General features: G+C 50.7%; 1 protein-coding gene and 1 long non-coding RNA gene across 3 annotated transcripts in view; one reads left to right on the top strand and one right to left on the bottom strand.

The window, feature by feature from the left end:
• RABL2B (RAB, member of RAS oncogene family like 2B) overlaps positions 1 to 13,475 on the top strand; it is a 21,791-nt gene extending 8,316 nt beyond the window's left edge. For both annotated transcript variants that reach the window (XM_083402464.1, XM_083402463.1), the window contains exons 2-9: positions 717 to 859; positions 1,927 to 1,956; positions 3,062 to 3,141; positions 6,461 to 6,540; positions 8,773 to 8,884; positions 10,912 to 11,009; positions 11,182 to 11,265; positions 13,040 to 13,475. In XM_083402464.1, the coding sequence (XP_083258590.1) occupies positions 744 to 859; positions 1,927 to 1,956; positions 3,062 to 3,141; positions 6,461 to 6,540; positions 8,773 to 8,884; positions 10,912 to 11,009; positions 11,182 to 11,265; positions 13,040 to 13,120 (681 nt within the window). In that variant the 5' untranslated portion in view covers positions 717 to 743 and the 3' untranslated portion in view covers positions 13,121 to 13,475. The remainder of the gene's footprint in view (positions 1 to 716; positions 860 to 1,926; positions 1,957 to 3,061; positions 3,142 to 6,460; positions 6,541 to 8,772; positions 8,885 to 10,911; positions 11,010 to 11,181; positions 11,266 to 13,039) is intronic.
• LOC310659328 lies at positions 5,368 to 6,495 on the bottom strand. The gene is made up of 2 exons (XR_014502763.1): positions 6,412 to 6,495; positions 5,368 to 6,033 (listed from the first exon to the last, which is right to left on the bottom strand). It is a non-coding gene; the product is annotated as an uncharacterized lncRNA (long non-coding RNA).

Here is a 13,475-nt window from a genome sequence, read left to right as displayed (position 1 = left end):
TCAGCACCGCGTTACCCCCTCCACACTCCGGAGCTCTTCCTGAGCCCCAGAAATGTTTTAGGGGATCGCTGTTGGTGCCCGCCGAGTCCCACGGACGTAGGCTTCCTCCGCCTACGTTTTCAGGGGTTCACCACGTCGCCGTAGCGGTAGAACCCTGTTTTTTTCGGAGCTCCCCCTCCGGTGCTCAGCAGGGGGCCGCCATGATCGCTGGCGCTCAACTCGGAAGTGTCTATTGCTCTTAGTAAGCTGCGATTTTCTTTAATTTCATTATCAATTAATACTGCCATTTCAAATAAAAAAATAGAGTCTAAATTGCTTCGAGGCTTTACGGTAAAACCTAACCCTGACTGGAGTATTTGGCATCCCCTTTGCCCTGTGGCACGCTCCAGTCTGGGCAGGGAAAAGACTCCATGGGTCAGCAAACCTTTTCAGCGGGGGGGGGGGGGGCGGTCCACTGTCCTTCGGACCTTGTGGGGGCCGGACTATATTTTGAAAAAAAGAAGAATGAATTCCTATGCCCCACAAATAACCCAGAGATACATTTTAAATAAAAGGACACATTCTACTCATGTGAAAACATGCTGATTCCCGGAGGGTCCGTGGGCCGGATTTAGAAGGCAATTGGGCCTTAGTTTGCCTACCCATGGAAAAGAGGGTTGCCAGGTACCAGGCCTAACAGGATGCAGAGTTCCACCATTGTCCCTCTGGCCTTACAGGTGTCGTGTTGATCCTGCCAAAGCCCGATGGCCGAGGAGATGGCCGATGGAGACGCCAGCCTGGAGCTGGACCAGGAGAAATACGACGCTGATGAGAACGTGAAGATTATCTGCCTTGGGGACAGCGCAGTGGGGAAGTCCAAGTGAGTGGCCGAGAAAAAGTCCCAAAGGATGTCTGGCTTACCTGACTATTCCCGCCCGGAGGTTCTGCGCTTTGCTTCCGTCGCTGACGTTTCCATTTCCTTTGCAGAGGTTTTCTTTGGACGGGCAGCATAGATATATACACCCTCTCTGTGTTTTGGAGAGGGCCGGATTTAGGTTTGATGAGGCCCTAAACTCCTGAAGGTAATGGGGCCCTTTCTGTGTCCGGCTGTCCTTTGCCAACAACAAATTGCTGCTGTTTTTTTGTGTTGAATATATGCTATGTGGTCATATATGGACCTAATAGGTATCTAAAGCCATTTGCACATCACAAAATATGTATTTTATCAAAGTAATTGTTGAACTGAAATACAATTAAGAAGTAGTACAGTGGTGCCTTCAGTTGTGGACAGGATCCGTTCCGGAGCTCTGGTTGGATCCCGAGGTTTCCGCAACCGGAGGGACCGCTTCTGCACATGCGCGCACGGCGAAACCCGGAAAAATACTTCTGGGTTTGCAGCATCTACATCCTGAAGGATACACAACTGGAGGTGTGCATATCCAGAGGTACCACTGTATATAAATAGTGAAATACAATTAAGAAGAAGTATATTAAACCAGTGATATTTTAGGGAGCAGGCTAGCAGGCAGGGCCCATGACTTACATCATAGGAGCCTACACAACACAAAACACTGTTGCTGAATGTAGGTTTTATTTTATTGGTTTTTCATCTTCTATTTTGGAAATGTACATCCAGGTTTTTTGCCTTTCAATTTTTGGGGGCCCCCCAAGAGAGTGGGGCCCTAAGCTATAGCTTGTTTAGCTTATACATAAATCTGGCACTGATTTGGGACTACAGCTCCCATTGGCCCCAGAAGTAGAGTGTAGCCGTTGTGGCAAGTAGCCAAAAAGTCTGTATTCTGTGGCGCAGCTCAGAATGGAGGATGCAGATTATTCTGAGAGTTGGGGGAAGAGTCTGTGGCCAAAAAAACCTTTTTATCTTTACACCTCTTTGATTTTTCTGAACGCGCCCATTCCTCACTAGGCTTCTGTTTCCTTCTCTTTCAGGTTGATGGAACGCTTTCTCCTGGATGGATTGTATCCTTTGAGATCTTGCAAACTCACATAAGCTGCAGCCCAGAAAGGGGTGGGGGGTGGGGGTGTTGGCAGCATTTAATTAATTTGCTTGTTTGAGATTAAAACTCCCTTGCACTCACGGCAACGGCTCTTATTGGTTAGAGCAGTTTCCATACTTGGGCCTCCGGCTGCTTTATGGACTACAACTCCCATCATCCTTTGCTAGCACAACCAGTCATCAGGGATGATGGGAATGGAATTGTAGTCCCAAAACAGCTGGAGACCCAAGTTTGGGAAAGCCTGGGTTAGATTGCGATGCTGATAATGCCAAGGTTGCAGGTTTGATCCCCATATGGGAGAGCTGCGTAATTCCTGCATTGCAGAGGGCTGGACTTGATGACCCCCAGGGTCCCTTCTACAATTCTGTCTGCAGCTTATCCGTTTTTGCATACTGTATACACCTCCCTCCACATACAGCTGAAACTCGAAAAATTAGAATAGCGTGGAAAAGTTCATTTATTTCAGTAATTCAACTTAAAAGGTGAAACTAATATATGAGATAGACTCATGACATGCAAAGCGAGATATGTCAAGCCTTTATTTGTTATAAGTGTGATATCTCATATATTAGTTTCACCTTTTAAGTGAACCCCCTTGCCTGAGCAATAGGTGCATAATATAAGCTTCTCTTATATTAATTAATGAAGTATTAGGTGTTTTGGGTGGACACTTTTCTTTGTTAGGGAGCGGAAATGGTTTACATACCTAATAGTAATTTTGCTTATAATATTTTTCTTCAACCAGGATTTTGGCGGATGAATATTCTACAGCCTTTTAAATGTGTCGGGGGGGGGGCATTATAGTTTTGCTGTTTTGTTTCACTTACTTGTTTTCATCCTGCATTTATTCCGTGAACTGCCCTGAAATCTTTTGATGTAGAGCCGTAGATAAATAAAATAAATAAGCAATGAAATGGCAGGGAGGTGTCCTGGCAGGTAGCTGACGGCTGCATCTGTTGCTTAACGGTGGAATGACAGCCATCTGATATCAAGCTTCTCTGGTGCACGCATGCTTAGATTTAAAAACGGTGACATTGCTTGAAAGGCGCCTTGACTCGCACCCGCAGCAAGCCACACCAGCTCTCCACTTTTGCCCTGACACTCTACAAGCATACAGCCACCGTGGACGGCAAGACGATCCTCGTGGGTGAGAGCCTTGCTGGGCAGGGCAGCTTTGGGCCCCGTGGGACTCGGGAACAGGGGAAACCAGCCCTGGGGGAAGCTGCTTGCATCTTGCCCCTTTCAGATCAGGAAACCTCCCAGTGGATTCATGCAAAGTTTAGTGGGGTAGTAGGAGAGCTGGGGAGGGAAATGACATGTAGCAACCAGTATGCCCCTTGGGTTTCGTACATGGGTAAAGGTAAAGGGACCCCTGACCATTAGGTCCAGTCATGGCCAACTCTGGGGTTGCGGCGCTCATCTCGCTTTATTGGCTGAGGGAGCCGGCGTACAGCTTCCTGGTCATGTGGCCAGCAGGACTAAGCCGCTTCTGGCGAACCAGAGCAGCGCACAGAAACGCCGTTTACCTTCCCGCCATAGCGGTACCTATTTATCTACTTGTACTTTGAGGTGCTTTCGAACTGCTAGGTTGGCAGGAGCAGGGACCGAGCAATGGGAGCTCACCCCATCGCGGGGATTCGAGCCGCCAACCTTCTGATCGGCAAGTCCTAGGCTCTGTGGTTTAACACACAGCGCCCCCTGCGTTTCAACAAGTCTAAAAAGCTTGGGACACAAACGTTCATGGTCCTCTAGCAGCTATGGTGGCTCATTTATTATGTATTTAGCATTATAAAGGTAAAGGTAAAGGTACCCCTGCCCGTACGGGCCAGTCTTGCCAGACTCTAGGGTTGTGCGCCCATCTCACTCAAAGAGGCCGGGGGCCAGCACTGTCCGCAGACACTTCCGGGTCACGTGGCCAGCGTGACGAAGCTGCATCTGGCGAGCCAGCGCAGCACACGGAATGCCGTTTACCTTCCCACTAGTAAGCAGTCCCTATTTATCTACTTGCACCCGGGGGTGCTTTCGAACTGCTAGGTTGGCAGGCGCTGGGACCGAACAATGGGAGTGCACCACGCCGCGGGGATTCGAACCGCCGACCTTTCAATCGGCAAGCCCTAGGTGCTGAGGCTTTTACCCACAGCGCCACCCGTGTCCCTATTTAGCATTATAATAATATAATAATAATTTATTACTTATACCCCGCCCATCTGCCTGGGTTTCCCCAGTCACTCTGGGCGGCTTCCAACAGAAGATTAAACTTCCCTGAACAGGGCTGCCTTCAGATGTCTTCTGAATGTCAGATAGTTGTTTATTCCTTTGACATCTGGTGGGAGGGCGTTCCACAGGGTGGGTGCCACCACCGAGAAGGCCCTCTGTCTGGTTCCCTGTAACTTGGCTTCTCACAGCGAGGGAACCGCCAGAAGGCCCTCAGAGCTGGACCTCAGTGTCCGGGCAGAACGATGGGGGTGGAGACGCTCCTTCAGGTATCCTGGGCCAAGGCCGTTTAGGGTTTTCAAGGTCAGCACCAACCCTTTGAATTGTGCTCGGAAACGTACTAGGAGCTAATGTAGGTCTTTCAGGACCGGTGTTATATGGTCTTGGCGGCCACTCCCAGTCACCAGTCTAGCTGCCGCATTCTGAATTAGTTGTAGTTTCCGGGTCACCTTCAAAGGTACCCCCACGTAGAGTGCATTGCAGTAGTCCAGGTGGGAGATAACCAGAGCATGCACCACTCTGGTGAGACAGTCCGCGGGCAGGGAGGGTCTCATCCTGCATACCAGATGGAGCTGGTGGGCAGCTGCTACGGACACAGAACTGATCTGCCCCTCCATGGACAGCTGGGAGTCCAAAATGACTCCCAGGCTGCGCACCTGGTCCTTCAGGGGTACAGTTGCCCCATTCAGGACCAGAGAGTCTTCCATACCCACCCACCCCCTGTCCCCAAAAACAGTACTTCTGTCTTGTCAGGATTCAACCTCAATCTGTTAGCCACCATCCATCCTCCAACTGCCTCCAGGCACTCACACAGGACCTTTACTGCCTCTACTGGTTCTGATTTGAAAGAGAGGTAGAGCTGGGTATCATCCACATACTGGTGAACACCCAGCCCAAACCCCCTGATGATCTCTCCCAGCGGCTTCATATAGATGTTAAAAACCCAGTTGATGCGAGTTTTAATATGTTTTCAGCCTATTGTTATTTTCACTTTTCAAAAGTCTCAAATTATTCTTAACTTCTCTTGTTGATAAGTTTTTTGCAAGCCACTTTGAGGTTTGTTTGTTTGTTTGTTTTATAATCAAGCAGTGCATAATTTTTATGAAATACATAATAAAAAGGAGGAGGAGACCCTGGGCAAGTTTTTTTTGGGGGGGGAGGGGGAGCACAGAAAGCAAAGCAGGTAAGAGAAAAAGTTTCACACCCAGTGAGTTTTGGTTTACTCAGGCTCATCATCAAGGAGTAAATACAGAAGTTGGGTGAGATATTAAATTTTCTTTGCTTCCTCCTTTCCCCCACCCCCACCCCACCCAGTAGTGAGCTACCAGGGGTGGGCTAGCTGGGGCCGGGAAAAGATAAGCCAGGCAGATCACAGACAGGAGGCCTTGTTTTCCTATTCCCCTTGGCGATGGAGGAAGAGCTTCTACATCCTCCTTCACCTGCTAAACTCTCAAGAAGCATTCTGTGACCAGAGTGTGCTTGTCTCTGGAGCAGGCTTTCTCAGCCTGTGACTCCCCAGATGTTGTTAAACTACAACTCCCATCATCCCTAGCTAGCAAGGCCAGAGCTCAGGGACGATGGGAGTTGTAGTCCAACAACGTCTGGGGACCCACAGGTTGATCTAGAGATTTATTCCTTTATTTATTCATTTGCACACCACTTTGATCATCAGAAAACCTCAGAGGGATTTCCGGTTTCCAAGAAATGTAAAGTGATAGAATTATCACAAAGTGACCTCAGCGCTAACTTTAAAAGTTAAGATAGGCTGGGAGCAGATTAAACCCTGCGTCAACTTTCTAAACCCCTGGGTAAGCTAGAAGTGGAGCTTTCTTCCCCGCTATGGTTAATGCGGGATGCGGGTGGCGCTGGGGGTAAAAGCCTCAGCGCCTAGGGCTTGCCGATCGAAAGGTCGGCGGTTCGAATCCCCGCGGTGGGGTGCGCTCCCGTTGTTCGGTCCCAGCGCCTGCCAGCCTAGCAGTTCGAAAGCACTCCCGGGTGCAAGTAGATAAATAGGGACCGCTTACTAGCAGGAAGGTAAACGGCGGTCCGTGTGCTGCGCTGGCTCGCCAGATGCAGCTTGTCACGCTGGCCATGTGACCCGGAAGTGTCTTCGGACAGCGCTGGCTCCCGGCCTCTAGAGTGAGATGGGCGCACAACCCTAGAGTCTGTCAAGACTGGCCCGTACGGGCAGGGGTACCTTTACCTTTTTACCTTTATGGGTAATGCAGCCATGGGCCATTCCTGCTTTTCAGACTTCTGGGACACGGCTGGGCAGGAGCGCTTCCAGAGCATGCATGCTTCCTACTACTACAAGGCTCACGCCTGCATCATGGTAAGTGGGTGGGCTGCCTTTTGGGCGGGGGCTGCAGAGGGGGCACCAGGGGTGGCAGGCTGGAAGCCTGGTGTGGCTTTGAGAAGTTCGGGCGAGGCTTTGGCTTGGGCTATGCTGTGTGTGCTTCGCCAAGCTCCCCCACGGAGCTGCGTCTTTGCCCCTGCTTGTTCTGGGTCAGCCTAGGCTACCCTATGCGACTCGTGTTATGGGATGTGAGTATTCTGCAGAGCCGGGATTCTACAGTAGGAAATCCTGTGCAGAATTTTGCACATCCAATGCGTTATACACAGGGCTGCCTTTGAAGACAGTTCGGAAACTTCAGCTGTTGCAGATTTCAGCCGCCAGGTTGCTCACCAGAACAAGACAGTTTGAGCATATTACACCAATCCTGGTCTGGCTGCACTGGCGACCAATTAGTTTCTGGGCCCAATTCAAAGTGCTGGTTTTGACCTATAAAGCCTTAAAACGGCTCAGGACCACAGTACCTCAAGGACCGCCTCTTCCCATATGAACCTACCTGGACCCTGAGATCATCTTTTTGAGGCCCTTCTTCATGTGCCGCCTCCGCGAGAGGTCAGGAGGGTGGCAACACGAGAACGGGGCCTTCTCTGCAGTGGCTCCCCATCTGTGGCATACTCTCTCCAGGGAAGTTCGCCTGGCGCCTTCATTATACACCTTTAGGTGCCAGGCAAAAACGTTCCTTTTCAACCAGGCCTTTGCCTAACTTGATCTACATCCTATATCCTTTTTAAAAAATGCTGCCTCTTTTAGAGCTTTTTTATTGGGTTGCTTTTGTTTTGATCTTATGTATTTGATATTTTATGCGAACCGCCCCGAGACCTTCGGGTATAGGGTGGTAAAGGTAAAGGTACCCCTGCCCGTACGGGCCAGTCGTGTCCGACTCTAGGGTTGTGCGCCCATCTCGCTTAAGAGGCCGGGGGCCAGTGCTGTCCGGAGACACGTCCGGGTCATGTGGCCAGCGTGACAAGCTGCATCTGGCGAGCCAGCGCAGCACACGGAAACGCCGTTTACCTTCCCGCTAGTAAGCGGTCCCTATTTATCTACTTGCACCCGGGGGTGCTTTCGAACTACTAGGTTGGCAGGAGCTGGGACCGAGCAACGGGAGCACACCCCACCGCGGGGATTCGAACCGCCAAACCCGCATCCCTTATTATTGTTATTTAATTAATTAATTTCTATACCACCCTATGGGACGCGGGTGGCGCTGTGGGTAAAACCTCAACGCCTAGGGCTTGCCAATTGTCAGGTCGGCAGTTCGAATCCCCGCGGCGGGGTGCGCTCCCGTCGTTCGGTCCCTGCTCCTGCCAACCTAGCAGTTCAAAAGCACCTCCGGGTGCAAGTAGATAAATAGGGACCACTTACCAGCGGGAAGGTAAACGGCGTTCCGTGTGCTGCGCTGGCTCGCCAGATGCAGCTTGTCACGCTGGCCACGTGACCCGGAAGTGTCTGCGGACAGCGCTGGCTCCTGGCCTATAGAGTGAGATGAGCACACAACCCTAGAGTCTGGCAAGACTGGCCCGTACGGGCAGGGGCACCTTTACCTTTACCTAATAATAGTAATATAAAATGGATAAATAAAGAGCTCCCAATAGCTCAGTTGCTGGGAGGGGGCACTGTTGCCCCAGCTGTGGGTCTGTTGCGCTGTGGTTTCTCTTGGTCAGCCGTGGGGAAGGGGATCACCCTTTGCAATGCTACAAAGTACAACCTCGTTTTAAGACTGGAGGCCTTTGGCATTCCTGCTAGCTTCCGCAGAACATGCTTTTCCCTGGAGGCATTTGGACCCTGCAATTCTGCCGTCCCCGTCCCCCCCAGCCAGCCCCTCAAGTTACTGGTTCGGGGCCTACCCTCTCTTCTGCTGCTCCTGAGGGGAGGACCCAACCCAATGGCTTCAAATTGCAAGAAGGGAGATTCCAACTAAACATTAGGTCGAGTTGATCCCTGCATGGGACGGGTGCATATTTCTGCATTGCAGGAGATTGGACAAGATGTTCTTCAGGGCCCATCCCAACTCTATGATTCTGGCTTTAAGATTCGTTCAACGGTGGAACGGGCTTCCTGGAAAGGTGGTAGACTCTCCTCCCTTGGAGGTTTTTAAGCAATGGCCATCTTTAATGGATTCCTGCATTGCCGGGGTTTGGACTGGATTCTTAACTCCTTCAGGCCAGAGGGCCACCTGTGTCTGCAATGGGCTCTTTCCCTCTCTCTTGCCAGGTCTTTGACGTCCAGAGAAAGGTCACCTACAAGAACCTGAGCAGCTGGTACAAGGAGCTGCGGGAATTCCGCCCCCAGATCCCTTGCATTGTGGTCGCCAACAAAATTGACGGTGGGTCTCCTGGAAGCTCTGGAGGATCACTGGGGGAGAGACCAGATGTGTGCTGGCCTGTGGTTGTAAAAGCAAAGCTCACAAGCCCTAGCAACCACATGAATTAAGAGCATCTGTTGGGCAGCAGGATGAGTTCAGTGGTTGGAGAATCCCTTCCTTTCCCACATAGGAAAGACAAGCAGAAATCCCTGCTTGCTGCCATAAGGCACACCGTGCGGTGGCCAAGCAGGCTTTCCTAAGGGAGGGCTATTGAATGAATGAATGAATATTTATTTGCGTCAGCCATAGCAATGAAACAACAATACGATATACAAAGAACAGACATAAAAAGTCAATTATATAAAATGCATTTTAGGGTTTTGAATCCAGACCGTGTCTAGAGAAGGGCAACCAAAATGGTCAAAGGCCTGGAAATGATGCCTTATGAGGAACGGCTAAGGGAGCTGGGCATGTTTAGCCTGGAGAAGAGGAGGTTAAGGGGTGATATGATAGCCAGGTTCAAATATATAAAAGGATGTCACCTAGAGGAGGGAGAAAGGTTGTTTTCTGCTGCTCCAGAGAAGCGGACACGGAGCAATGGATCCAAACTACAAGAAAGAAGATTCCACCTAAAGATTAGGAAGAACTTCCTGACAGTAAGAGCTGTTTGACAGTGGAATTTGCTGCCAAGGAGTGTGGTGGAGTCTCCTTCTTTGGAGGTCTTTAAGCAGAGGCTTGACAACCATATGTCAGGAGTGCTCTGATGGTGTTTCCTGCTTGGCAGGGGGTTGGACTCGATGGCCCTTGTGGTCTCTTCCAACTCTATGATTCTATGATTCTCTATGAATCAATGGTCAAATATGGGTTCTTATTCCAACTGCCCCAGATAAAAACGTTGCAACATTTGCTGTCACCTGCTCCTCTTGATCTGCCAAGAGAAAGGATCCTGTGGTAGTGGCTTGGTGACCCGGACTGGACAATAAAAGAGGGGTGATAACCTCATTCCTCAAGTCTTCATAAAGAGGGCAAGCCAGAAGGGCATGTGCCACTGAATCGGTGCTGCCATCTCCACAGGGGCAGAAGCGCTTTTCGTGAGGAATCTGTTAGAACCGTCCCTCAAGTACAGCCGAGGGCAATACATTCAATCTTGCAAGAGCAAAAGCGCGTCTGAATTTTAGAATTACTAGGTTATGCAGATAGGGTGCCAGAGAGTGGGAAATAGTCATACCACGGGCAGTATTTCCTTATTGTGGCCAAGTTGTTCTGACGCTCGATATCGTTTAAGCGCTGACAAATTAGACTGTTTGCTTTACTAAAACCCAAAGTGAGTAGCTGTTGTGGTGATAAACCACAAGAGTGAGGTTTTTGACAGTTTTAGCCCAGGAGCTCTTGTGACAATCTTGCAGCAAGGGAGGCTATTGCGCATGTGCCACCACTGCAAAGGCCCTGCTGTGCTCCCCTGCAGTACACACTTAAAGAGGGGAACAGAGAAATCCCTCATATCAAAGATAAGGAGGGGGCAAAAACAGTGTACAGGAGTGTCAGGCACTTTAACATGTTGGTTTTCAGCTCAGCACTCGGCCTCTGGACTTCAGAATCTTTGACAGGCGGCTGGCTGAGGGCGGACTGGTTGGCAGGGCAGTGCCCCGTTAGCCTGAGTTGACCAGCTCCAACTGCTCTACTGGTGTCAATCCTGCCCAGAAAGCCAGTTCTTTTCCGAATGCAGTAAAGGAAATAATCTGCTTTCTCCCCTGGATCGAAGCCAATGGAGGAAGGTAGTTCTGCAGAAGCTGGTTGGGCACAGCACTGAGTGGCTAGCATTAGTGACGTCAACCACCTTCCTTCCTGCCCCCTATTCATGGAGCAGTTTTGCAACATCATTGTAGTAGACTTTGTATTTTAAACAATAGCAATAATGGGGAGAAAGAGGAGCACTTTATTAAACTTGCATGCCTTGCTTTTTTAAATGATCAAGCGGGCGGTACCTAGGTAGTGTGCCTTCCCCACAATGGCTCCTTGAGCAATGACCTCCTCTTTTGCTCCTCCAGCCGACATGAAGGTGACTCAGAAAGGCTTCAGCTTTCCGCGGAAGTTCAACCTACCCTTCTATTTTGTGTCTGCTGCAGATGGCACCAATGTGGTGAAGGTAGGAGAGAGCTTTCGCCTGGGAGGGAGGCAGGACCTGCGGCTGGCAGTCTTCCTGGGGGGAGGAGCTGATGTGTGGTGGAATCGGCTTGGCGGCTGCCCTCCTACGGGGTGGGAGAAACCCAGAGCCCACCTTCTTACCTCTTCAGTGGTCTCCCTTCCTCTCCCACCAGGTCTTCAACGATGCCATCAAGCTGGCTGTGGCCTACAAACAGAATTCAGAAGACTTTATGGATGAAATCTTGAAGGAACTGGAAGTAAGAGCAAATCTCCCCAGTGTGTCCCCGCACCCTGTCCTTGTGAGGCACCCAAGCCGCATTCTTTTGGAAGAGCATAGAACCCAGCACTTTATAGAGTTGGAAGGGAGCCAGGGGGCTCACCTAGACCAAACCCCTGCCATGCAGGGACCACAGCAACTGAACTTCCTTTTACCGTATTTTTCGCTCTATAGGATGCACCAGACCATAAGACGCACCTAGTTTTTGGAGGAGGAAAACAAGAAAAAAAATATTCTGAATTTCAGAAGCCAGAACAGCAAGAGGGATCTGGCTTCTGGGATAGCCTCTTTCTGTTCTGGCTTCTGGGATAGCCACGCGAAGTCTCTTCAGGGCAGCAGGAAGAAGGCTCCCCCTGCCCTCAAGAGGCTTCACGTGGCTAAGGCAGAAGCCAGAACAGCAAGCAGGAATGCTGCGCAGCGATCCTGCTTGCTGTCCTGGCTTATGGGATAGCCATGTGCAGCCTCTCCCAGGCAGTGGGAGGAAGGCTCCCCCAAGAGCTGCGCTCCCTTTAAAGAGCACATGGAGCGTGTGTGCGGCTTTTGGGGGCTTTTCCCCGAGGAGGGAGAAGGGCAGCGGCTCTTTAAAGGAAGCACTGAGCAGAGCCTCCCACTTGCATTCGCTCCATAAGACGCACAGACATTTTCCCTTTTTAGGAGGGGAAGGTGCGTCTTATAGAGTGAAAAATACGGTAATTGAACTGCTTTTGAAGCCCCCGCGAGCCTGTAGTGACCTCTGGTTTTGATAGCCACTACAGCTGGCTGTGGCTGAAGAGCCCCTTTCCATCCCTTGCCTTGGCACATGGGCCCAGCTGCCAGTCCCACCCCTGCCGCACTTCCGCTTCCGCAGCAGCTACAGGCTCTGGCTGCTTTCCTTTTCCTCTGTGGCCATACCTGCTCTTCCCTGCTACTCCTGCTTCTGGCTGCAGGTGAGAGCAGCTGCTGTCAGGGATCGAGCAATAGAAAACAGCCAGAGCAGCAGGGCCCTTGTTTCTTCTCCGACGGAAAAGCCAGGTGCTGCGGCAAGAGGAACAGAGTGATGGCAACAGTGGCTGCCTCCTTACTGGGACGGGTGGTAGTCGTACTTAATAGTTAGCGTATGCCCTGTGTTCAAATGCCGCTTTGCAAAAAAAATTAATACAAGAACAGTAATTTAAATACAGTGAAAACAATCTCAAACTCACATTGTTGTTTAGTCGTTCAGTTGTGTCCAACTCTTCGTGATCCCCTGGACCAGAGCACGCCAGGCCTTCTTGTCTTCCACTGCCTCCCGCAGTTTGGTCAAACTCATGATTGTAGCTTTGAGAACACGGTCCCACCATCTCGTCCTCTGTCATCCCCTTCTCCTTGTGCCCTCCATCTTTCCCAACATCAGGGTCTTTTCCAGGGAGTCTTCTCTTCTCATGAGATGGCCAAAGTATTGAAGCCTCAGCTTCAGGCTCTGTCCTTCCAGTGAGCACTCAGGGCTGATTTCCTTCAGAATGGAGAGGTTTGATCTTCTTGCAGTCCATGGGACTCTCAAGAGTCTCCTCCAGCACCATAATTCAAAAGCATCAATTCTTTGGCGATCGGCCTTCTTTATGGACAAACTCAGATAGGCAGACACAAACGGGTGCCTCAATTACTGCTGCCTGTAGTGGCTGTTGGAACTGAGAAGGACTAGGAAGGAAAGATTCCATGCCGGAGCCCCCTCAAGAGGTGGGCTGGCCTTTTTCTCTGATGTTTTGCTGTTCCAACTTTCTCTTCTCTCCTTTCAGAATTTCGAACTGGAGAAGAAGGGGGAGGACTCGACTGACAAAGAGGAGAACAGCCCAGAAGAAAACCCCCCGTCAACCTGAGGCCACGGAATGGGGTGGCCTAGATCCGCTTCCTCTAGTAGCTAGAGGCGCCCAGTTTGGCAGGGACTTGGGGGTGGGGAGCAGTGGTCCCTGCACAGAGGTGGCGGCCCTCCCTCCCTAAGGGAGGCAACCTGACAGAGATCAGCTCTGCTCCTCTGGATCCTTGTGGTGTGGGTGACCAGGCAGAGAACCCGTAGCAGTTCCCTCCCCTTAAGAATGCTGGGGAGGTGGGGGGAATATATGGTTTGGTGGGAGTTGGGCTCACAGATCCCCCCCACCCCACATCTTGGGGATCTTCAGCCATGAGCTATTGTGGATGGCGTCTGCCTTCAGAAATAAATATTTGGAGGACTTG

Source organism: Podarcis tiliguerta (assembly GCF_965153285.1).
Source record: "Podarcis tiliguerta genome assembly, chromosome: 10".
NCBI classification, from domain to species: domain Eukaryota; kingdom Metazoa; phylum Chordata; class Lepidosauria; order Squamata; family Lacertidae; genus Podarcis; species Podarcis tiliguerta.
This window is presented reverse-complemented; position numbering and strand designations above follow the sequence as displayed.